Here is a 24,782-nt window from a genome sequence, read left to right on the forward strand (position 1 = left end):
AGAGAATCTGGTGAGCAGGATCAGCGTCAGGAAAACGAGCCACATGTCCATACAGCCGCAGCTGACGCTCACGGACTATGCAGGTAACAAATCTCATCCGAGTCTCTCTCAGCAACCGCTCGTTGGACACAAAATCCGACCAGCGGTAGCCAAGGATTCTCCGAAGAGACCTGGTACCAAAGGAATTAAGTCTCCGTCTCAGATCCTTGGTCAAAGTCCAAGTCTCGCACCCATAGAGCAAGACTGGAAGTACCAAGGACCTGAAGACTCGGACTTTCGTCCTCCCGCACAGGTACCGGCAGCGCCACACCCCATGATCCAGTGAATCCATGACTCCCCAGGCCCGACCCAGACGCTCATTGACCTCCGGCTCACAACCTGCGGAGACATGAATATCACTGCCAAGGTAAGTGAATCTATCCACGACCTCAACATCCTCACCACAAACAGACACAGACAGGACAGCAGCATCCAAGATGTCACCGAAAGCCTGGATCTTTGTTTTGACCCAAGAAATCCGTAATCCCAACGGCTCCGACTCCTCATTCAGCACCTCGAGGGCCCCCAAGAGGATGTCTAAAGTCTCCGCAAAGATGACTGCATCATCTGCAAAATCAAGGTCCGAGATCTTGACATTGCCAAACGATGCACCGCAACTTGATCTCTCCGACATCCTCCCAAAAATCCAGTCCATACAAGTGCTGAAAAGTGTGGGGGCAAGTACACATCCCTGACGAACTCCAGTAACAACTGGAAATAAGTCAGAGGCGGTACCACCACACTTCACAGCACTCTCAGTACCAGAGTAGAGTTCAGACATCAGATCGATCAGTTTCAGTGGCACCCCACGAAGACCAAGAATCCTCCAGAGGACATCCCGATTCACTGAATCGAACGCTTTACAGAGATCAACATAGGCTGCAAGCAGCCCCTGCCGAAACTCTCGTCTGCGTTCAGTGAGGACACGAAGAGCAAGGATACGGTCAATCGTTGACCTCTTTGGTGTAAAGCCTGACTGCTCTGGACGCTGGTGCTCAAGCAGATGGTGGCGAACCCTATCAAGAATTATCCGAGCAAAGACCTTGCCCGGCACTGAGAGCAGCGTCACCCCTCGGTAGTTGTTGCAGTCTTGGCGATCACCCTTCCCTTTCCAGAGAGGGACAACAAGGCCCCTCTTCCAGTCAGTTGGGATGATGCCTGTGTTCCAGGCAGAGCACAAAACTGCATGCAACGACGCGAGTGCAGCATTTCCACCAGCCTTGGAGAAGTTCAGCATGGATGCCACAGATCCCTGAGCTTTGCCCCGTTTCAACTGGTTCACCGCAGCCCGTGTTTCCACAAGCGATGGTGGACCACAGCTGATCTGAGGGTCAGCAACAGGGATTGTAACACCCTTGACGTCCAAGTCGACAGCTGGGGGATCACCCTGGTACAACACTTCAAAGTAACCGGCCCAGCGGGCCTTCACTTCAGACTCCTCTGTCAAGAGCCTACCACTCTCTGCTCGAACTGCAGTGCTCCGAGGGATGGGCTTGGGATGAACGTAATGCGCGAATTTCCCTGTAAGCGGGACGAGAATCACCTGTCCACAGGTGATGCTCTACCCCCTCACAGATTCCTCGCACATAGGCCTCCTTGTCCACCCTCAGTGCACGTACAGTTTTACGCCTCAGCTCCCTGAACAGCTCAGCTCTGCCATTCAGCCTGGCCCTGCGACTCTGGTCAATGGTATCCAGTGTCCCTTGAGAGACAAAATTCTTCTTTGCCTACTGCGGTGAACTCCAAGGCATCCACCGGCAACATCAAGGACGGTGGTCTTGAAGGTGCTCCACAACTCTTCAGGACCCCCCAAAGCACCCAGACCCCCAAGTGTCCACTCAGCCTGTTCGCAAACTCCTCAGCTACTCTCTCATCCCTGAGCTTGGCAACATCCAGCCTAGGCTGGGATGGTACCATTCTCCAGGATTTAAGGTGCAGCTTTAGAGTTGCTACAACAAGCCTGTGGTCAGTATTGAGGAACTGAGCACTCCGGTAGACCCTGCAGTTCTGGATCATCCTCCAACGACCGTCAATGAGGACATGGTCAATCTCCTTTGCCACACCGCCAGCGTTGGAATACCAAGTCCAGCGATGAGCTTGCGGGCGCTGAAACCATGAACCAGCCACCCTAAGTCCATGACTTCTTGCAAAGTCAAGGAACTTAGTGCTATTCTGGTTCATAGTTCCTGACCCATGGGGGACCAACACACACCTCATAACCATCCCTATCAGTTCCAGTCGATGCATTGAAATCCCCCAAGACTAGAAGTGTATCTCGTCTGGGGCACTGATCAACCACAGACTCGAGTGTGGCGTAGAATGCATCCTTCACGGTAAGATCACTCGCCTCAGTCGGAGCATAAATAGAGACCAGGGAAATGACACCTAAGGAGTGACGAATCCTTAATCTCATAATACGCTCGTTGACCGGTGTTACCTCAATTATCATTGGGGTCAGCTTATTGGACACAGCTACAGCAACTCCTTGGGTATGGTAACCATCAGAGCGACCAGACCAATAGTAGGTGTAACCACCCACCATTATCTCGCCGCAATCCGGTCTCCGAACCTCAGAGAGAGCTGCAATCCCGATGTCCAAACGCTTGAGCTCAGATGATAACAGAGACAGGTGATCATCCTCTCTTAGGATAGGACATTCCAGGCACCCACCCGAAGGGACCGCCTCAGGTTAACCCAAGGAGACCGCCGTCTGGTGGACGACACCTCAGCACCACTCCGACACACTCTCCCGCAATCTGACCCAGGGATGTTACCCCGTGGTTTCTCTCCTATCAAAGATTGGGGGTCCCGAAGGCTTTGCCCCAATCCCATCATCCGGTGAGCTGCCCTGCGAAGGGAAGCTGCACAGGAGGTACTCCCACGGAGTGGGTTTTCAGATTTTTTTGCGTTTTTGCGTTTTGCGGAATGAAGCGTTTTACGGTGGCTGGAGTGCAAATCCTGCCACCAACCTCCTAATAAGAAGTAACCCAACTGCAGGAGGACGTCCGCAGACACAGTTGGGCACTAGATATGGATGGCCGTTGGCTCACAAGGAGCTCCTCCGCCCTTTGACAGGTTTTGTTTTTAATCCTGCTGGGTGTCCATATCCAAACACCCTCCTCACCAGAAAACCTGGTGGGGGAGACGGTTTAGTCGCCGACAACCCGACCATGGAACAGGTTAGTACAGGTTTACATGGTACCTGTAGCAGGTCACAGATCGAACCTGACCTGACAAGAACCTGACCCAACAAACATCGACAGAAAAACTGATAATAAGAGTACCACAAATTTCAATTTTTTTTTTTTTTTAATTTCTTTCTTTTGACTGGATCGCCAACCCAATACATACATACATATATATATATATATACATATATATATATATGTATCAATGTGTATGTATATATGTATATATATATATATATGTATCAATGTGTATGTATATATGTATATATATATATATATATATATATATATATATATATATATATGTATCAATGTGTATGTATATATGTATATATATATATATATATATATATATATATATATATATATATATATATATATATATATATATATATATATATATATATATATGTATCAATGTGTATGTATATATGTATATATATATATATATATATATATATATATATATATATATATATATATATATATATATATATACTGTATATACATACATTATACATATATACACACACACACACACACACACACACACACACACACACACACACACACACACACACACTTACATAGATTATATATATACACATACATACATACATATATATATATATATATATATATATATATATATATATATATATATATATATATATATACAGTATGTATGTATGTATACACACACACACACACACACACACACACACACACACACACACACACACACACACACACACACACACACCTGGTAGTGACTTAACGGTCAAGGTGTTTGGATTGAGGTCGTGACTTTAAGCTCCTGCTATTCCAAAATAAAACCAGATGGGTTGACTCAGCTCGTTATCCTTCCGTGGTTGGGAAAACGAGTACCAGCTTCCTGGGACGAATGAGCCAATCGAGTATCCTGCGTCAGAGTGGTGGCCCTTCGAGGATTGTGCTCTCTCGCCAATGAAACTGCCTCAATAGCCTTATGCACCTGATGGTGTGAGGAGGACCGATTCGGATCTCACCAACTCTATCTAGTAGCTTGTTCTAATGACATGATGCAGTATCAAACCCATGAAGACATGAAATCGATGATATTCTGAATGACCGTATGACCTAAATTTTGCCAAATCTGGAGTAGATTTTGTTGCACCTCTTGCATATTACTTGGTCCATGTTCCCAGGCATGATAAACAGCATTCATATCATAAATCATTGGTTCCACGGCAATAAGCTGAAGACCACAACATCTCTTTCAGGCAAGGTGGTGATTGACGTATTGTGTGTGGCACCATTTTTTTGCAGTATGATCAGGACCTTTGCAACAAGTGCTGGTGTGGCATAGATTTCTTTACCCCATAACAGTTCTGTGATATTTGAAAAAGGGAAATCATACATGGGATGGTTTGCCAGCTCAACCATTGGGGAGAATCTACTCCCTGCTGATGACAGCCAATGAGACAGAAATACATCTGCAGATTTATTCCCTTCTTAAAGGTGAGAGGGAGGAGGGGTGCTTCAAAAGCAATTGCGATGGATACCGTGAGATGTTTAATGTCCCGTACAAACTATTGCTTGCAGACAGGATACCCAGCTTAACGTCCATCCAAAGGATGCCCTGCCACTCACTGATGCAATGTGATGCCTGAGAAGCCCCAATTCGACAGTATTAATTTTATTTAAAAAAATAAGCAGTCGTTACAACCAGGTCTGGCATCTTATAAAACATTGATTTCTCATCGTAATGTGATTTTAAAAAGCTCTTTGGATGACTTTGGCAATGTTTCCAGGACAGGAGGAATTCAATTCTTCAACAATTCACCGGAAAGCTCCTAAACAGTTTGCCGTGCTAAATAGTGGACGTTAGCAAAGTAAGATTATTACATATAAACTAGATTTCTGCATCACTTAGGTGGTACGTTTTTGAAATGTTTTTTTTTTGTAATTGAATGTTCTTTTTTTTAATTCAATGTGTTTTTAGCTCACCTGGACTCCAGTCAGGTGATATTATGTGATCGAGCAGTATCCGTAGGTGAGTCAGTCAGTCAGTCCGTAAGCACTTCAGTCATTATCGCTTGAACCAAACACAAGACTTTGATCAAACTTGGTCACAAGCTTCATATATGATGCCTAACGAAGGTGTATCGACCGCATCAAAATCTGTGCTCATTAAGGGGGTCTACCGGGTGGTTTTGTCCCCCCAAATAGGCATTTGCTCTCTTCTCCGAAACTACACAAGCAATTTCGATGAAACTTGACCACAACCTTCACCACCCATGACACACCAAAGTTTATCGACCACATCAAAATCTACGCTGATCAAGGGGGTACTATGGAGTGGGGTTTGACCCCCCCAAAATAGGTACTTGCTCTCTTCGCCAAAACTACAAACGATTTTGATGAAGGTTGTGGTCAAGTTTCATCACCCGTCAGGCACCAAAGTGTATCAACCGCATCAAAATATATGCCCATTGAGGGAGTTTAGGTGGGGTGGGTGGGTTGAGTAACTGTTTCTCCTGAATCAGGTGAGCTTCAGGACAGGTGGTCCTATTTTATTGTCGTTCAATGGGTTTTTTTGTAATTTAACGGGTTTATTTTGGAATTTAATGTATAATATTTAATTTATGTTTTGTGAAAATGAGACAACATTTGCTCTGTTGTGCAATTGTATTCCATTCGTGTAAATGGAGTGGTTATGTTTTCGTAACTTGTGTGCCAGTGCCGTGGAGCCTTGGGCTGGCAGAATAGCCCCGTGGTGTAATGTTGCAAACTGGGTGTGTGAAGCCAAGGTCTCAGTGGTCCTATCGCTTGACTTGCCACGATCCCAATCGCAAGAACAGCTGAGCAGATTAGTGCTTGCAATTGCATTCCCTAAATTTATCCAGTATGGGCATCGTGTGTGCAAGGAGTATAACCAGTCCGGTTACAAGAATAAACTACTTGATTAAACTATGCACATGCTACATTTCCAGTAATAAATGGTACTCGCTTCAACAGTCAACCATGTACGAGTTCTTAAACTCATGGTACCTGCATTTTAACTCCGACATAATCACATAATGGGAATGTAACAGAAGAACAAATAATGAAGTTAAAAAGGGGGGGGGGGAACACACCAACAGCAATGTAGAACAACACAACAGAGGGACACTTGGAGGCAGACTGTGCATGGGGAAGAAGGTGATCAGGGGGTGAGGGAGTTGGACTCTGAGGGTTGAACAAGCAGCATACAAGCTCAAACACAGCAAGAGGAGGAAGGAAAAAAAACTGGAGATAAAACAGGGAACAAAAAACGAGGGTGAAGGAGACGGGAAAAGCATGATAATGTGGAAAAGAAGGGGTGCACAGAGGGAGGGCTAATGAGGATGGAAAATATCATGAGTATATCGATGGTGGATGACTTGAGTTGCTGGGGAACAGCCATATTGAAGACCTGGAGGAAAGGGTAGGATTGAGCAAATTGAGGAAGTTGGTTCTGCAGGCAAGAGAAAAGAACAAATGAGTGGAGGTGAGCAGCGAGGCTGGATTTTTGGAATTTCACGAGAAGTGAGTGACTGGTAGACTGTATGCACCCTCCAGAAAATGGGGGATGGGGAGAGAAAGGAACGGTCAGAGGGTGCAAGAGCAGAAAGAAGACAGTGAGGTTACCAACCTGTCTGCGATGTGAAAGTAATGGGCCTTGAGACTCAGCATCATGGCTGGAGATCCAAATGATTCTAAGGGTATTGGTTTCTGTGGTATCGGTACATGCAAGCTGTGAACACAGCCATCCCAAAGCAGGGAGATACAAGTTCAGAATTGCCAAGGAAAGACTGAATGACAGAAGATGCCAGGTCGGCGGCTTGCTTTGGAGGCAAACTTGGATATATGGTTTTCCTTAGATATATCATGGCTGATCGTCAGGCTTAAAAGTTTGAGAAACTGAACTTCTTCAAGAGGTTTGTTGAAATAACTGGGAGGGTTCACCAGGCAGTCCTTTCGGAGAGACAGAGTGAGAGTGTGACATTTGTCAGGATTGAAAGATGTCTTCCAAGTGTTGGAGCAGCTCCTGATTTGATCAAGGTCTGTAGAAAGGGAAAAAGTTGTTGTCTGCAGATGAAAGGGCAGACTTGCAATCATCAACAAAAAGATAAGCAGCATTTTCCAGAGAATCAAAAAGATTGTTGATGAAGACAAGCAACTGGACTGGGCCCAAAACAGCCTTGGGGAACTCTCGCCTCGACAGAGAGGAGATGAGTTTGACCAAGTGTTGGCCCCAAATTTGAACTGGCACACAGGAAGGATGAAAGTCTTGTGTCCCTTAGACAGACTGTTGGAACAAGGAGGTCATCACTATCACAGCTCTTCTGCTCTTTTGCCCTGGCCTCTGTCTGTCTGTCTGTCTGTCTGTCTGTCTGTCTGTCTGTCTGTCTGTCTGTCTGTCTGTCTGTCTGTCTGTCTGTCTGTCTGTCTGTCTGTCTGTCTGTCCCTCACCTTTGTGCTGTTCTTTCTTTCTCTCATCCTCAATTTTGTGCTCTGAGGCTAGCTTTTCCCAACCTTACATAGTCCAGAAATAGTTATTGATTAAGATAATCTCTTCCTGCCTCTTGTTGTTGTGACCACTTTCCACTGGGTTGTTCGCAATAGGTGCACACAAAGCTTGCCCAGAGGGTGAAGATTGGAATACATTGTTCCCTCCCTCACGGTTGAGGCTTGGTGTGTCAATTTGTTCCTCCATGCTAGAAGGTGGCAGGGTCCGACACCATTCACAATGACTGTTGTTCGTTTAAATTGGATTTTAACAGATCCGATGGTACCCGCGGGGTCTTGCCTGCAGCAATCCTCTGCGGTGGCATCTAAATCGTGATTGGTCATCCATTTGGCCAAGTCGAAAGTAATTTCACAAAATGAGCACGGTTGTTTCAGCAAAAGATCAAGGCACGGCCATAAACTTAATTAATAATTCCAAACACTATCTTAAATACAGTAATACCTCACTTAGTGCTACCCCGAAGAATGCTGATTCATTATAGAGCTCTTTGTTCTTGAGAAAAAGTTTACCAAAAAAAAACAAACAAAAAAAAAGATTAAAATCTGTAACACGCAGCATTCACCAAGTAAGCGCACACGCTGTGAGTCAATCAGGTGGAAGTGAGTCGTGCGTTCATCTTGTCGACGTCGAGCATTTTACAACAATTCTCAACAACGCAGACAACAGAAAAGATTCTGCCCAGTCCACCACTTCTGACCAAGACAAAGTTTACTCGATCAAAGAGCAGTTTGTCGGAGAAGATGGAGAGGCGGTTAAGCTTGGTTCGACAGTAACTCACACATCACCCGTATCACTGCGATACGAGCACGGTTTGTTATTGCTTACAATGTGAAAGCATACGCCGCGAGATACATCATCCGTATTGCTGCGAGCGCTGACGACCAGGCAGCCCTTGAATTCCCTGTGCTGTTGTTGACCATCTGTGTTACAGTATTTATTAAATAATCAGTTTACCGTCTGTATTATTATTTATGCCATTACCGATATCCCAATGAAACCCTCATATACGGCTCATATGTAATAAATAACACTGTCAGGAGCACATCTCCATATAAACAAAGGTACAATGACCCCTTTTTGCACATTTTCGATGAGTGCTCTCTTCTCCAAGAATACAACCTGACTGAGCACGATGCGAGTTATCACTGGAACTGAAGTGGTTTCCTGCAGCAATGGAAAATATCTCCAACATGGAGTTTCAATGCTTCAAACAGCAGTTTCAAATACGTGCACAATTACAGGTCAGGTCAGGCCAGGTCAAGCATGGGAGCAGGCACCGGAGCAGCGGGTCACTGCGTCCACTTTCCATCGGTACTCCAGGGGCCTCCGTCTGGCCATTCCCCAGGAAGATGCCTGGCCCATCCCAATCTCCTTGAGATGTTGATCAACCTGCTGCAACTACGAGACACGTGGTCGGCATATTGGCCTTCCCCACTCACGAGACTCCCTCACTGAGAGAATCGGGTGAGCAGGATCAGCGTCAGCAAAACGAGCCACATGTCCATACAAGCCACAGCTGACGCTCACGGACCATGCAGGTAACAAATCTCATTTGAGACTCTCTCAGCAACTGCACGTAGGACACAAAGTCTGACCAGCAATAGCTAAGGTATCTCCAAAGAGACCTGGTACCAAAGAAATTAAGTCTCCATCTCAGATCCTTGGTCAGAGTCCAAGTCTTACATCCATAGAGCAAGACTGGAAGCACCAAGGACCTGAAGACTCGAACTTTCATCCTCCCGCACAAGTACCGACAGCACCACACCCCATGATCCAGTGAATCCATGACTCCCCAGTAAACTCGTAATTCCAGCAGCTCCGACTCTCTACTCAGTGAAATCAAGGTCAGATATCTTGACATTCCCAAACGATGCACCACAGCTTTATCTCTCAGACATCCTCCCTAGAATCCAGTCCTTACAACTGCTGAAAAGTGTGGGAGGCAGTACACACCCCTGACAAACCCCAGTAACAACTGGAAATAAATTGGAGATGGTATCACCAGAGCACACTCATCATTTAACCTGGTGTTGGCGCAGTGGTTAGGGCAGCGGCTTGGGATCCAAAAGGTCCTGAGTTCAAGCCCCGTTGGGCCACTGAATTAATACACCAGGGGGTTGACTCAGCCTGTCATCCTTCCGAGGTCGGCGAAATGAGTACCAGTGTACTGGGCCGGTGTATACCCCGGTTAAAATAGGTGTACCATATCCCTGTGTTGTAATAGGCGACCAGGGTTGCGTCAGGAAGGGCATCCGGCGTAAAACATGTGCCAAATCACTATGCGGATCATACGGATGATCCGCTGTGGCGACCCCTAACGGGAGCAGCCGAAAGGAGAAGAAGAAGAAGAAGAAGAAGAAGAAGAATCACCAGAGCACACTCAATACCAGAGTATAGTTCAGACATCACCTTGAGCAGTTTTGGTGGCACCCCACGAAGACTAAGGATCCTCCAGAGGGCATCACAATTCAGTGAATCGAACGCTTTACAGAGATCAACATAGGCTGCAAGCAGCCCCTGTCGAAACTCTCGTCTGCGTTCGGTGAGGACCCGAAGAGCAAGGATACGGTCAATCATTGACCTCTTTGGTGTAAAGCCTGAGAGCTCTGGACGCTGGTGCTCAAGCAGATGGTGGCGAACCCTCTCAAGAATTATCCGAGAAGGACCTTGCCCAGCACTAAGAGCAGCGTTACCCCTCGGTTTTTGTTGCAGTACTGGCGATCACCCTTCCCTTTCCAGAGAGGGACAACAAGGCCCCTCTTCCAGTCAGTTGGGATGATGCCTGTGTTCCAGGCAGAGCACAAAACTGCATGCAACGACACGAGTACAGCATTTCCATCAACCTTGAGAAGTTCAGCATGGATGTCACAGATCCCTGGAGCTTTGCCCCGTTTCAACTGGTTCACCGCAGCCTGTGTTTCCACAAATGAAGTGGGTCACAGTTGATTGGAGGGTCAGCAATAGGGAATGTAACACCCCTGACATCCAATTAAACAGCTGGTGGATCAGCCTGGTACAGTCGTTCAAATTAACCGGCCCAGCGGGCCTTCACTTTGGACTCCTCTGTCAAGAGCCCATCTGTCTCTGCTCTAACTGCAGTACACCGTGGGACGGGCTTGGAGAAACACAATGTGTGAATCCCCCTGTATGCAGGACAATAATCACTTGACCACAGGAGATGCTCTACCGCCTCACAGGTTCCTTGCACATGGGCCTCCTTGCCCACCCTTAGCGCATGTACAGTTTTACACCTCAGCTCCCTGAACAGCTTAGTTCTTCCATTAAACCTGGCCGTGTGACTCTGGTCAATGGTATCCAGTGGCCCTTGAGGGACAAAATTCTTCTTTGCCCTGTGGTGAGTTCCATGACATCCACTGGCATCATCAAGGATGATGTTCTTGAAGGCATTGCACAACTCTTCAGGTATCCCCAAAGCACCCAGACCCCCCAAATCTCCACTCAGCCTGTTTGTAAACTCCTCAGCTACCCTCTCATCCTTGAGCTTGCCAACATCCAGCCTCGGCTGGGATGGTACCATTCTCGTGGATTTAAGCTGCAACTTCAGAGTTGCTCCCACAACTCGGTATTGAGTTGGTATTGAGGTCTGTGGTCGGTATTGAGGCACTGAGCACTCTGGTGGACCCTGCACTTCTGGATCATCCTCCAGTGACAAGGAATGAGCACATGGTCAATCTCCTTTGCCACACCGCCAGCGTTGGAATACCAAGTCCAGCGATGAGCTTGTGGGCGCTGAAACCATGAACCAGCCACCCTAAGTCCATGACTTCTTGCAAAGTCAAGGAACTTGGTGTGATTCAGGTTCACATTTCCAGACCCATGGGAACCAACACACGTCTCATAACCATCCCTATCAATTACAGTTGATGCATTGAAATCCCCCAAGACTAGAAGACTATCTCGCCTGGGGCAATGATCAACCACAGACTCGAGCGTGGTGTCGAATGCATCCTTCACGGTGAGATCACTCGCCTCAGTCGGAGCATAAACAGAGACCAGGGAAACAACACCTCAGGAGTGACGAATCCTTAGTCTCATAATACGCTCGTTGACCAGTGTTACCTCAATTATCATTGTAGTCAGCTTAATGGACACAACTACAGGAACTCCTTGGGCATGGTAACCATTGGAGCAACCAGACCAACAGCAGGTGTAACCACCCACCATGATCTCACCACTATCACGTATCCGAACCTCAGAGAGTGCTGCAATTCTGATGTGTTCAAACGCTTGAGCTCATATGGTAACAGAGACAGGTAATCATCCTCTTTTCGGGCTAGGACATTCCAGGCACCCACCCGAAGGGATCGCCTCAGGTTAACCCATGGAGACCGCCATCTGGTATATAGCACCTCAGCACCACCATGACACACACTACCACAATCTGACCCAGGAAGGTTACCCCATGTTTTTACTCCCATCATCAAAGAGTAGGGGTCCCAAAGGCTTTGCCTCAATCCTGTTATCCGGTGAGCTGCAAACACAATTACAAATGCACTCGTAATACACATCTGCAACCATCCTTGACCATATTGTGGAACATCGGGCAAAGTCCTCACTTTTTTTTCTTCTGCCCTCACTATTTTAGCCTTTATTTACTTTTAAATTTGTTTTCTCTGCGACCACTTAAGCGATTGACACGAAACTTCAAACAGAGGAGCAGTTACCCATGAATAATGTTTTCCCAAAGTTACATGACGATTGGATGGCATTCCAAATAAAGTCTGTTTTCTGCAGGCATGGGTTGGAGGGTGTTTCACGTGTCAGGAATAAACGACCTCGCATCGCTCAGCCTGGGCCGAATAACTTCAAAGTAAATGTACCTTCTCCCACTGCTGATGCAGCGACTCGTGCAGGTTAGAGCTGGAATTTGGCCAGGGTGTTTGATGATGGATGTCCTACTCATATCACACTCTATCATGCAACATCTTAATAGTTTGTAACAGCACTCGCCTTTGAACTGTCTGGTCTGGAGTCCAATCCTGGTGAGATGATAAATTGTCACCCTGGTGTTAAGCAGGCAGAGCCATCCTTCAGATGGGATGTTAAACTGGACTGCCTAAGATGTCAAACATCACACTCGTCAAAACACTGGCACCCTGGCCAAATTCCTGCTATGAAGACTGTTGGAAAGGCAATGGAAATACACCCAGGGTATCTTGTTTGCTGAGTTTGCTGACTGCTGCTTTGGCAATCCACGACACCCTGGAAACTACTCAAAGGTGTGGAACTACTCAAACCAAAGAACTGTAAACCCTGTGGTAGGTATTGAATTACTAGTTACAAACAAAGTGTGCAATTTGACTGTCAGGAAGTTCATGAAGATCTACAGGAAATGAAGTTAGAAGGAATAGAAAGGGTACTGGAGGGTATCCATGAAGTTTTGATAAACCTTCGTGCGGAGTGTGACGCTGTGTGACGAGAGATGGTTATGGAAATACCTTAATAAGAGAGACACCGATAGTCGTTGGGGTGAGATGGTCTTTTAACTGTTTGCAAATGTTCCGGATAAATTGATGCGGCACCACAAATACGAGGATGTCTGCCCCCGTAACTGTCTCCAGAAGATCTGCCACCGCCAGCTGCAGGAGCAACACATGTTCAGTCACCCTCAGAAGTTAAATATATATGATAATGTTTGTAAATTTTTCCCCCAGAGATATACCATATCTTCATATTCATGGCCATGTTATAAGAACAGACTGGCATCCTAAAGGCTGGACGAACAAATTTGAATGAAGGCAGCAATCGGCCGATTAAAAAGCAAATGACGTGACAATTAATTTATCTGAAATCAAAGTGTTTCTTGGGTGTCAAGTAAAGTAAACTAAAGCTGTTAATGATTGCAACAAACATTTAAATTGGGGTTAAAACAAGAATATAAAAAAAACAAGAAAGTTCACAGAACACTTTATCCCGTGCAGTCTTGAGAACCAGAGTTGGTGTTAAAGCCACCCAATGCTCGCCTGTTTATACATTTATCGTTTTTAAAAGACTCGTCTAATAATTAATATTTTTTATAAAGCATTGCAGTGAAGTCTGATCCAAATAATTTAAAAGCAACATATGTATTTGTATATTGAAATCAGTAACAAGAGCGCAAGTGAGCACAATATACGCCCGAACAAGAAAATATATACAGAATTGTGCTACGACATGGAAAACAGCATCCTGGTTGCCACGGCAACCACTTTAGATGACGACCGTATGTCACGACACACCGTCTCCACAGTCTGTACCTATGTACCAAATATGAAACGTGAAAGTTGAAAACTTTGGGAGTTAGAGTGTGGACAGGAACGGACGGGCAGACGAACAGACAGACGGACGGTATTACATAATACGCCCCGACATATATATCGGGTGTATAAAAAATAGTGTGATAGTTAAAAACATTCGAAAGGAAAAAATAACTTGTACCAAAAACTTTAACATTTTCACGCTCACGCCGGGGGTATCGCTATAGCTCTGTGTTCTTCGAACAGGCGAGCTAAAAATGACATGGGGTTGGGGTTAGCCCCTCACCCCTTTTTTTCAGCCAAGACATGGAGCTTCTGGTAGCCTGTTTGGCAGCCCCAAAAAATATTTAAATCTCATGTATGATAAAGAATGAAAATAGGTTCAACAACCAGGAAGTGTTGAAACTTTACCATGTGTACATTTCACTTGCTCAGATGTGGCATCACTGGGTGCCGCCATTTTGTCTGAATATCGACGTTCCCCCTCCCTCAGAGCACAAGCAGCAAATTTGATTGGGTGGAGACGACATATTTTCGCCTAAGTACTGCTAAGCTGAAAGTTGTTGGAAGTGCAAACCAGCCGACTTGTCTTCTACAGTGTTCAAAATTATATAGTTCAATTGAAATAAAGGAAAAGTTTTGAAGTCTGGAGAAAAAAAAACCCCAAAAGCATTGTATCGGAAGTTTACTACCGTTGATGCATTTTCGGCTACACCGTCTTTTACACCACCTTATTTAACACGTTAAACTAGTTATTCATGCCTGTTGTTTGAGTCCTTTATGACGTCCTTCAAAACAGTAAGTTTTCTGTTTTGAATGTCTTCTGTTTCTTTTACTGCCAGACAGGCAGACAGCCTAAAGCAATTATATACCTTACTCTGTGTACACGATTCTGTACAATTTGCCAAATTCAGAGCCAAAGTACTTCTACACTGCCGATTCGTGTTCTATGGTACAATATTAAAGCCTGGTGTTGGTTTAGCGGTTAGGGTGGCTGGCTTGGGACCTGAGGGTCCTGAGTTTGAGCCCCTGCCGGCTGCTGAATTAACACCTTGTGTGGTTGACTCAGCCTGTCATCCTTCCGAGGTGGGCAAAATGAGTACCAGAGTATTGGAAACGGGGTTTTCTGTCTGTTGGGAGGTGTGGGGGGGGGGAGGGGGTAGGGGGGGGGAGAGAAATAGCAGTGTGGTTGCCATAAAAACAGGTTTGCCCACCCTCAAAATATTAAAAATATATATTCCCCTTCCCACAAAATCTTTTACCTCCAGTGCCAACAGAAATTCTCCTTCCCATGCCTGCTTCAAGTACCAAGTGTACTGTACATATAGTTCCTCGAGGAAGTCCACACCTCCTTTCAAAATTTTCACCTTTTGTTGCCTTCTAGCCTGGAATTAAATTACATTAAATCAGACTTTTTCCACCTTTATTGACACATCGTAACCCACAACTTCCAAGTGAAAAACAAATTCTACAAATTTCAGAAAATTAATGAAAAATACAAAACAAGAATATCTTGGTTGGATCAGTGTCCACCCCCCTGAGTTAATACTTGGTGGAAGCACCTTTGACAGTAATTACAGCTGTGAGTCTTGTTGGGATAGGTCTCCACCAACTTTACTCACCTTGATTGGGCAATATTTACCCTTTCTTCAGTGCAAAACTGTTCAACTCGGTAAAGTCGCATGGGGAGCATTGATGGACAGCAGTCTTCAAGTGATGCCACAGATTTTCGATTTGATTAAGGTCGGGGCTCTGATTGGGTCACTCAAGGACATTTATCTTTTTGTTCCTTAGCCCCTCCAGTGTAGCTTTGTCCGCGTGATTTGGGTCGTTGTCACGCTGAAAGGCGAACCTCCGTCCCAATTTCAGCTTTCTTGCAGAGGGCAGCAGGATTTTTCTGTATTTCACTCCATCCATTTTTGTTCAATCCTGACAAGTGCCCCCAGTCCCTGCTGATGAGAAACATCCCCATAACATGATGCTGCCACCATCATGCTTCACAGTTGGGATGGTGTTCTTTGGGTGATGTGCTGTGCTGGGCTTGCACCAAATGTAATGTTTCGCATTTAGGCCAAAAAGTTCCATCTTGGTTTCTTCAGATCAGAAAACGTTTTTCCACATGGCTTCAGAATCTCCAAAGTGGTGGTTTTTTGCATGCCTCAAATGGGACTCAAGGTGGGTTGTTTTTGAGTAATGGCTTCCTTCTTACCATCCTTCCGTGCAGGATATCGTTTTGTGCAATGCTTGGGATATTGTTATCACATGTACATCGTGACCAGTCTTTGCCATAAAGGACTGTAGCTCTTTTGAAGTTGGCAATGGCCTCTTTGTGGCCTCTCTGATCAGTCTCCTCCTTGCTTGGTCATCCAGTTTGGAGGGACAGCATGATCTAAGCAAGGTCTTGGTGGTACCATACACCTTCCACTTCTTAATGATTGTCTTGACTGTGCTCCAAGGGATATCCAAGGCTTTTGAAATATTTTTATACCCATCCCATGATCTGTGCCTTTGCACAACTTTATCCCAGAGGTCTTTTGAAAGCTCCTTGGTGCTTAAAGTTGAGTCTTTGCTGTGAAATTCATGACCCAGTAGAGGAAGCCTACAGGAACAACTGATTTTATTCTGAAATCATCAGAATCACCACAATTTTAACCCAGGTGGAGGCCAATTAACTTGGTGTGTGATTTTGAAGGTGATTGGTTACACCTGAGATAATTTACAATTCCTATTGTAAGCAGGGTGGATGCTGATCCAACCAAGATGTTGTAGTTTTGTATTTTAAATTAATTTTCTGAAATTTGTAGAATTTGTTTTTTCACTTGGAAGTTGTGGATTACGATGTGTAAATAAAGGTGGAAAAAGTCTGATTTAATGGAATTTCATTCAAGGCTACAAAAGGCAACAAAAGGAGAAAGTTTTGAAAGGGGGTGTAGCACTTTCTAGAGGAACTATATGTACAGTACACTTGGTACTTGAAGCAGGCACGGGAAGGAGAGAAATGTTTTTGTCATCATTTGTCTACATCCCCCTGTCCCTGCCCCTGCCCAACCATTGTATTCATGCTTGGATATAATGAAACATCTGTGTACGTATTTTGTTTATGGGCACCCTTGTATGATAGATATTTAATGGGAGTAGCTTAGTTACCAGCCACTTGTCCCACAGAACTTGTTTTCACTTTTCATCACATTTACTCCTGTCTGTCATTACCTCTGCCACCGAAGATGGATGGAGGTTATGTTTTCACCCCTGTTTTCTATGTGTCTGTGAGCAGGATATCTCAAAAAATTGTGAAGGGATCTGAACTAAACTTGGTGGATAAGTTTCGTGTGTGACAAGGATTAATTTATTAGATTTTGGTGATGATCCGGATCCAGATGTGAGAATTTTAAAGTAATTCTTTGCCATTAAGAGATGGGGCTAAAAACGATAAACAATATAACATGATATTTCAAAAGGTTGGCCATTCGATTTTGATTGAGGTCCAGATGCAAATATGGAGTATCAGTGTATGCAACATGTAGAGTCGTAGACTGTTCAGTTTGGTGGAGGTATGTGCTCTCCCGAGTGAAGTTCTAGTTTGATTACTATTCACTGTGGCTCTGCGTCACCCTGGCAGCAAACTCACTTACCCAGGTGATGCGGAGAGCTCCAAACCATGGTAACAATATCCGGCAGGACAAGTCGTGTCTCACCTAAGCTTGTAGGAGGCATGGCATTAGAGGGGCCATGAATCAGTTAGCATCAGCCACCCTCAGTCAGCTTCGGTGATCCTCAGCTCACCTCAGATATCCTCAACTTCAGTCACCTAAGGAAGAGTGCCTCTGTTTGGAGAAGACCTGGAGAGTTTACAAGTTTAGAGAGGGCCTCAGGGACACCGACTTCTGGAGCTATGGACTATGAGCTACAAGACAAAGGCTGGGTGCACAGGAGAGGGCTCCACAAACGTGTGAGCTCGACAGCTTCAGCAACACATTGAATGTACCACTATCATCTACATGCTTGAGTTGGGTCTTGGTCTGTCTCTGTCTCTCTTTCTTTATTCCCTCATATTCTTTATTCCCCTGCACTTTTACTTTCACCCTGGCATTTCATGCAAAACTTCTCATGATACAGATCGGTGGCCATAGTGGGAAGGGTGGGCGTATTTTGTACGAGTGTGCTTTGTATGTAATCCTGTGGTGATCGGCTCCATTGGTTTTGGAACTTATGAATATACAAGGACATACATGGGGGACTATTTCCAATTCCGACGCAAGTTATACTCCTCAAGAATACTTGTGAACAATCCATCCTTCTTGTAGTACTGCAGTATAGCAAACCAATTGTTCGACTTTTCATAAAAGCACCAAAATTGGTACATATGTTGACTAATGTATTCTGAACAATTTTGGATATGGAGCCACTCGAGATTTTACCTTGGTCAGCTTTGGCGGCCATTTTCCGTCCAGCTCCGTCCAACGCATCCCACCTACTTACGATGCTTTGAAACAGCATGTGAAGAGATCAGTCTTCCAGGGTGGCTATGTCTGGGGACAGGTCTTGGTCCCTCAACCCGTGCTTCCATCACCAACAAGCTGGGGCTGACGGCAAACAGAGGATGGGTCCCACGAACCGTTCTGGACCACACTCCCTGAAGCTTCAAAAAGCTGCTTCGAGCTGGTGTCGTGCGGCTGCAAAAAAGGCTGTAGAAACCGCTGCAAATGCAAGAAGGCTAATCTGCAATGCACTGGACTGTGTGCTTGTGAAGGAGAATGCCAGTAGACAGACGCAGTAGACACAGACTGAGATATCGGTCCAGCTTAGAATGTGCAAATGCAAAGTCGTATTTCTTGTAAAAGTGTTGACTTCTTGATCCAGAGCCAGTACACTTGAGCTCAGAAACTCATATTGTACTAGACTGATGTATGCATGTACCATGTGCCCTGGTAGAATGGTCGTAGACAGTAAACCGTAGCCGCTTCAAAGTGAAGTGTGCAATAATTTGACTACATTTTCTGAGTTTGTCATTATCACGATTATCAGTTCCCTTTTCAAAATAGAGTAAAGTATGTAATCTATAATGCAATTTTTGTTGATTCCAAACCCATTGAATGTGATGAATATCATTTGACTCTTGTTCTCCAGGCAATAATGGGTACTTTTCAGCAAAAAGTTTCAGGAGAGCAGAAATTTACAAATCAAATAATGGCTTTTTTTACCAAAAATACTGGCTCATAAGATTTGAATATGCCTTTTCATGGTCAATTTACTGAATTTTACACTTTCCTTATATCTACCACCAATACAATAAGAAAATAAGAGCATATAGCCAATTTCACTAAAGTAGAATGGCGGCCATTTTGGAAAATGGTCGCCGAAACTGACCAAGGCACAATCTCGGGTGGCTCCATATCTAGAATTGTTCGGAATACATTATTCTACATGTGTACCAATTTTGGTGCTTTTATGCAAATTTGAACAATTGATCTGAAATATCAGACTACGCTGCAGGACTACGTGTTGAGATGATACAATTTAATCACTCCGATAAACATGTTCCGCTTGGAGGGAGTTCACATCATTTGATGATGAAGCAACATTTGATGTTCACATTCAAATTTTTATGTCATTGTTAACATACGACTGACTCGATCAAAAACAAAAACTAGATGAGCACTCAGTAGAGTGCATAACTCCCCCCCTCCCATTCCACGAGAATATTCAGGCCCAATACATTTTCAAACTAGAGGGGGAGCACTCGGTAGAGTGCAAAACCTCCGCCGCCAATACTGCTGGGTAATTCAAGTGAACCTGATATCCTATTCATTCAATTTGACGTCAACAGTGCTCACAGAGTTATAGTTTGCAACTTTCCCTTTTACTTTTAACTTTTACATACTCAATTCATTCGTCATAACTAGATTCCTTGAGACAGAAATTGATTTTACGTGGGTATATCCACCTGAAGTTCCAAAATCAGCCGCAATTATAATTTTGGCATGTTTTTTTGTTGGAAATCACTGAAAACATGTAGAAATGCCAAAAAAAATAAAAAATAAAAATCGAAATTTTGTTGAAAAAAAAGTTGCAAAATTTTCTGGGTTTTTTTTCTCTAACAATTTTTTTTTGGGGGGGGGGTTGGAAATCACTTAAAACATGTAGAAATGCAAAAACAAAAATTCAAATATTTTTTTCAAAATGGCCACCATTGCGGCCATATTGGATTTTGGACCAAGTCCAAAATCTAACGGCATGATCCTTGGACCAGACCTAATCCCCCCACCAAGTTTCGTCGAAATCCGTCGAGGAGTTTTTCCGTAATACTGTTCACAAACAAACAAACAAACAAACAAATAAAAATGGCCCATAGGGTCAGGACTTGACGAAATTCATCCAGTCAGAGATACTCCCCTCCTACGTCCGTGTTTCAAATTTGAAAGGAATCCGTTAAGATTTGGCGGAGACATGAATTTTTGAAAATCGGCCCATGCTAAAAGATACGGATTTTCGCGATTTTCAGGAATTTTTCCTGACTTTGACAAACCAAAAGTTATAGGGTTCTATTCTGGTGGCCAATAAGTCCATTGGTGAAGTTCCATGACATTCCGACTCGAAATGTGACCTGTAGAGCGAGACGTACACACAAACAAACAAACTGAACCGACCAACATTCTTGACAAAATTTTAGATTTCGTCAAGTAACAAACAGACAAGGGTGAAAACAGTAAGCTCCATCCATCTTCGATGGCGGAGTTTAACTAGAAGGGCACTCGGTGGAGTGCATACGTCCCTCCGCCACGCTATGCCTGATGCACGACAACATGTCATGCGCAATATATTTTAAAATATCAATACGTGTTTGGTCCGATCTCTCAATGGTGAAGAATCACTTGAAGGATGACATAATTCTCGTATCCAGATCCGGATTCGGATCTTCACCTAAATTGAATCAATTTGTCGTGATCAAACACCCAACCTGTCCACTAAGTTTCATCCGTATCCATCTGCAACTTTTTGAGATATCGTGCTATATATCGGTTTAGCCCTATCTCTCAATGGTGAATAACCACTGAAAAAATTGTTAGATCCAGATTCGGATCTTCACCAAAACTGAATCAATTCTTCCTTGTCCAAAAGTTTCGTCTGAGTCCGTCCACAACTTTTTGAGATATCATGCTAGATATCATTATTGGCCCTATCTCTCAATGGTAAAGAATCACTCAAAAAATTCTAGTAGCCAGATCTGGATCCGGATCTTCACCAAAATCTAATCAGTTCGTTCAGATCACACACTCAATCTGCCCACCAAATTTCAACCAAATCCATCCACAACTTTTTGAGATATCCTGCACACAGACAAACTAACAAGAAGAAGTCGTTGTGCAGAGCACGACACTTGCAAAGTCCATAAAACAAATTTGACCTCAAAAATAATTGGTGGTTGAATTCAATGACCAAATATGCAACTCCTCTTCAAATTTCAAGTGAATCGGATGAAAACTGACAATTAAAAAAATTCTGCCGATGTTGTCCTTTTGCCTTTGTTGACCTAGAAAATAATTGGTGGTTGAATTCAATGACCTGAAATATAAATCATCTTCAAATTTCAAGTCAATGAGATGAAAATTGAGGATTTTAGAAACACTACATTAGTTATTGACCTTTGGCCTATGACAGACAGACAGACAGACAGACAGAATAACAAAATCGACTTACCAATATAGTTGAAAAATCTTCGGTTTTGCAAGGAATAAACAGACAAAGGGGTGAAAACATAACCTCCTTCACCTTTGGTGGCGGAGGTAACAAAGAAGGAATGACTGAAGACTCAACACGACCCAAGACCTTCTCTTCCATACACGGATAATGATGACAGAATTCGGTGTTCCTCACATGAGATGCACTCTTGAAGTAGTTCTGTATAATGCTAGTTTCACTCTGGACAAGCCATAATTTGTTCTTGAATTAATATTACTAGTGCGTGGCCGCACGTGCAAAAAAACAAAAAAATACAAACTTTCAAACCACGCGCCTGAAACAACCACACAGGCCGTTCCTTCGCTCTCGCGTGGCCGTACGTGCATGCCCATACATGCGTGCCCGTACGTGCGTGACCGTACGTGCACAAAAAAAAAAAATCAAACCTTGAAAAGGCACATACTCAGGTCCCCAGCGTCAATTGTGACATCATATCAAAAAAGAAAAAAAAAATTGTGATTGTGACGACCCTCGTGACGTCATAGCACCGTGTCCTGTCATTGGTTGGTAAATAAATGGCCATAACTTGGGAACCACTTGTCCAATTAACATCAAACCTTGAAAGGGCACATCCACAGGTCCCCAGCTATATACATTGCAAGTTTCTATTAGATCGGACCAGAGGTTGTCGAGAAACAGTGGTCAGAGACACACATACAGACAGACAGATAGACAAGCCAGTAGGCGACGAGGGATTCACTAGGATCGAAGCGCTGGATATGATGCTTTTCATTCTGACCGATCTGTGGTGGACTGGGCCTGCGGGGGCAGGGCACGATGCGGGGAGCGTGGCGGAGGCGTGGAGGAGTGGTTTTGGAGTGGTCACGTGCCTGCACGGGATATAGGAGTTCGCGCCGCCTGAGGCGGTGTGGAGCCTGTGTAGTCTGTGTAGTCTGGGTAGTCTGTAGTAGTGTGCATCTGGACGGGCAATAAACAGTGTTCGAGAATCCTCACGACTGTCCGAGTCCCGCTGCCCTCCGGACATTACAGTGGCGACGAGTCTGTTCGGATCGGCGTGTGCAAAGTGCCTGGGTTACATCCGGATTGACGTGCAGTTTTTGGCCGGGGCGATTGGATCGCTGCAGCGAGTAACTCAGCGCACCTCGCGCGGTTCGAGGTCTACACTGGGCGAGGGTCCTGGAGAAGCACATCGCGAGTTTCGCGCGCCGCACGCACAGGCTTCGGGGCCAGGCGTCTCGCCATCACGGACGGCTCGAGGATGGCGGAAGGTCGGGGCACGGACGCGTGCCCGTCTTCGTCGGAGTTCGTTTTATTTCTGCTTTGCAAACCTCGGGAATGGTTTCTGCGATGCCACGGCTGAAGGACGTGGACATAAAGTTCAGCTCAGACGCGGCGTCGGCTGTCGCATGAGCTCTGAGAAATGTCCGGGGTCTCGAGGGTCGGTGCGCAGCAGATGATTCGGAGGTCAGCTCGATGTTCCAGGCGCGCACAGCCGCACGCACGGGTCGGGATCGAGCGTTGCAATGCAGTCAATCAGACGGCGGTTTGAGCACTCGGGGACGTCTACGGTGTGTGTGCGGAGAGTCATTGCCTATCATAATGGTCATGGATGGCGGTGTGCGAAGCGACCCTTACGTCCCAGGTCGAGACCTACTGCCGGTACGGTGTTCGGTAAATGAGGTACACTTTTACGCCCCGGGTCGAGTCTTGCAGCCTGGGTATAGAGATCCCGGCGATCCGGAGCGGGAGATGCTGCTGATGTTGGACCTGTTTTCAATTGGTCCGTAGGTGACAAGATCAATGACAGTGGAGGTCGAGATGATCGGGCACTGATGCTGCCAATGTTGAACCTGTTTTCAATTGGTCCGACGGTGACAGGACCAATGCCAGTGGAGGTCGAGATGATCAGGGCACTGATCGGGTGTCGAGTTGAGTCCGCTCGTGCTACCCTCACATTGCACACGTATGCCGGTGAAGTGCTGCTGGCGGTTGGCGGGGCACACGTCTTGGTTGCCCAGCAGGGTCAGCGGGTTGCGCTCCCGCGGTTCGTGGTGTGAGGGGAGGGGCTCGCAGTTCCTGTTTCGGAGTTCGTACCTCCAGGTGCACCTGTGCCTCCTTCGGGGAACGTACCTCCGTTTGGGCCCGGGCCTCCCTCGAGACGCGAGGGTGAGGTTCCGGCGACGGGGGCCGCGACGATGCAGCGTGGGCTGCCGTTCATTGCTTCCTGCGACGATGATGTACGGTTCTGGAGCAACGGGAGCCATGCCAGCTGCGATGAGCTCTCGCGCTTCGGCTGCGCTCATGATACAATGCGCGCCCGTGTCGTTCAGGCAATTTCAGCGGGGGATTGGAGCGAGTCAGTCGCGTTCAAGAAGTTCGCGGATCGCGACCATCGACGACAAGCAGGTCATCGCAACGTCGCGACGACGACCGAGAGACGGACACGTGATGTGATTCATGGGTTGCTGTTTGTTGCGTATTTGATTTTCATTGTACGAGTGATGCAATTTAGTGTTGTTAAAATAAATGCCGACGGTTCGCGTGTGAGCATAATATGTTTGGCTGGGATCAATCGATGGGATGTCCGATATGATCGATGTGATGTGAAGGCCTTGGGGGCGATCGTGGCTAATAAAGAGGTATCGCCGACCTCCAGCTGCGAAGGCAGCCCGCGGTTCGCTACCCTCTCATGTGTGGGATTTATGCTGGGGGGACACACTGTGCCTGAGGGGAAGGTTGCATTGGTGCAGACAATGTTTTTGTTGTTGTATGACATGGATATGTCTCCAGGCTGCGCTGACCGTCCGTGTGGACGTGCATGGTTTTCTCGGTTGGGTTGGATGCGCGGTTTTGGCTCAGGGCCGGGGCTGGTTCGCTGTTCAGCGTTACCCCCACCCCTGGTTTTGGCAAGGTCAGACGTGCCTGGCGCCCTGGGGCGCAACTCTGTTCTCGCCAATGCAGCTTGGACGTGCGTTGGGATCTCGGCTGATTGTGATACGTGGGTTTGTTATGGGATTGATGGTGCGCCCAGCCGGCGGCGCTGTTCAGCGTCACCACCCAAGG

At 45.7% G+C, this 24,782-nt stretch overlaps 1 protein-coding gene across 3 annotated transcripts in view; it reads right to left on the bottom strand.

The window, feature by feature from the left end:
- LOC147032408 (glycerol-3-phosphate dehydrogenase [NAD(+)], cytoplasmic-like) overlaps nucleotides 1-24,782 on the bottom strand; it is a 53,734-nt gene that overhangs the window by 10,156 nt on the left and 18,796 nt on the right. For 2 of the 3 annotated variants that reach the window (XM_085870011.1, XM_085870012.1), the window contains exons 3-4: nucleotides 15,281-15,403; nucleotides 13,221-13,361 (exon numbers count right to left, since the gene is read on the bottom strand). In XM_085870011.1, coding sequence (XP_085726137.1) covers nucleotides 13,221-13,361; nucleotides 15,281-15,403 — 264 coding nt within the window. The remainder of the gene's footprint in view (nucleotides 1-13,220; nucleotides 13,362-15,280; nucleotides 15,404-24,782) is intronic. The other variant, XM_085870013.1, reaches the window with a different exon arrangement.

The sequence above is a fragment of the Eptatretus burgeri genome, chromosome 2 (genome assembly GCF_056783735.1).
Source record: "Eptatretus burgeri isolate ZD-2024b chromosome 2, Ebu_testis_v1, whole genome shotgun sequence".
Taxonomy (NCBI): Eukaryota; Metazoa; Chordata; class Myxini; order Myxiniformes; family Myxinidae; genus Eptatretus; species Eptatretus burgeri.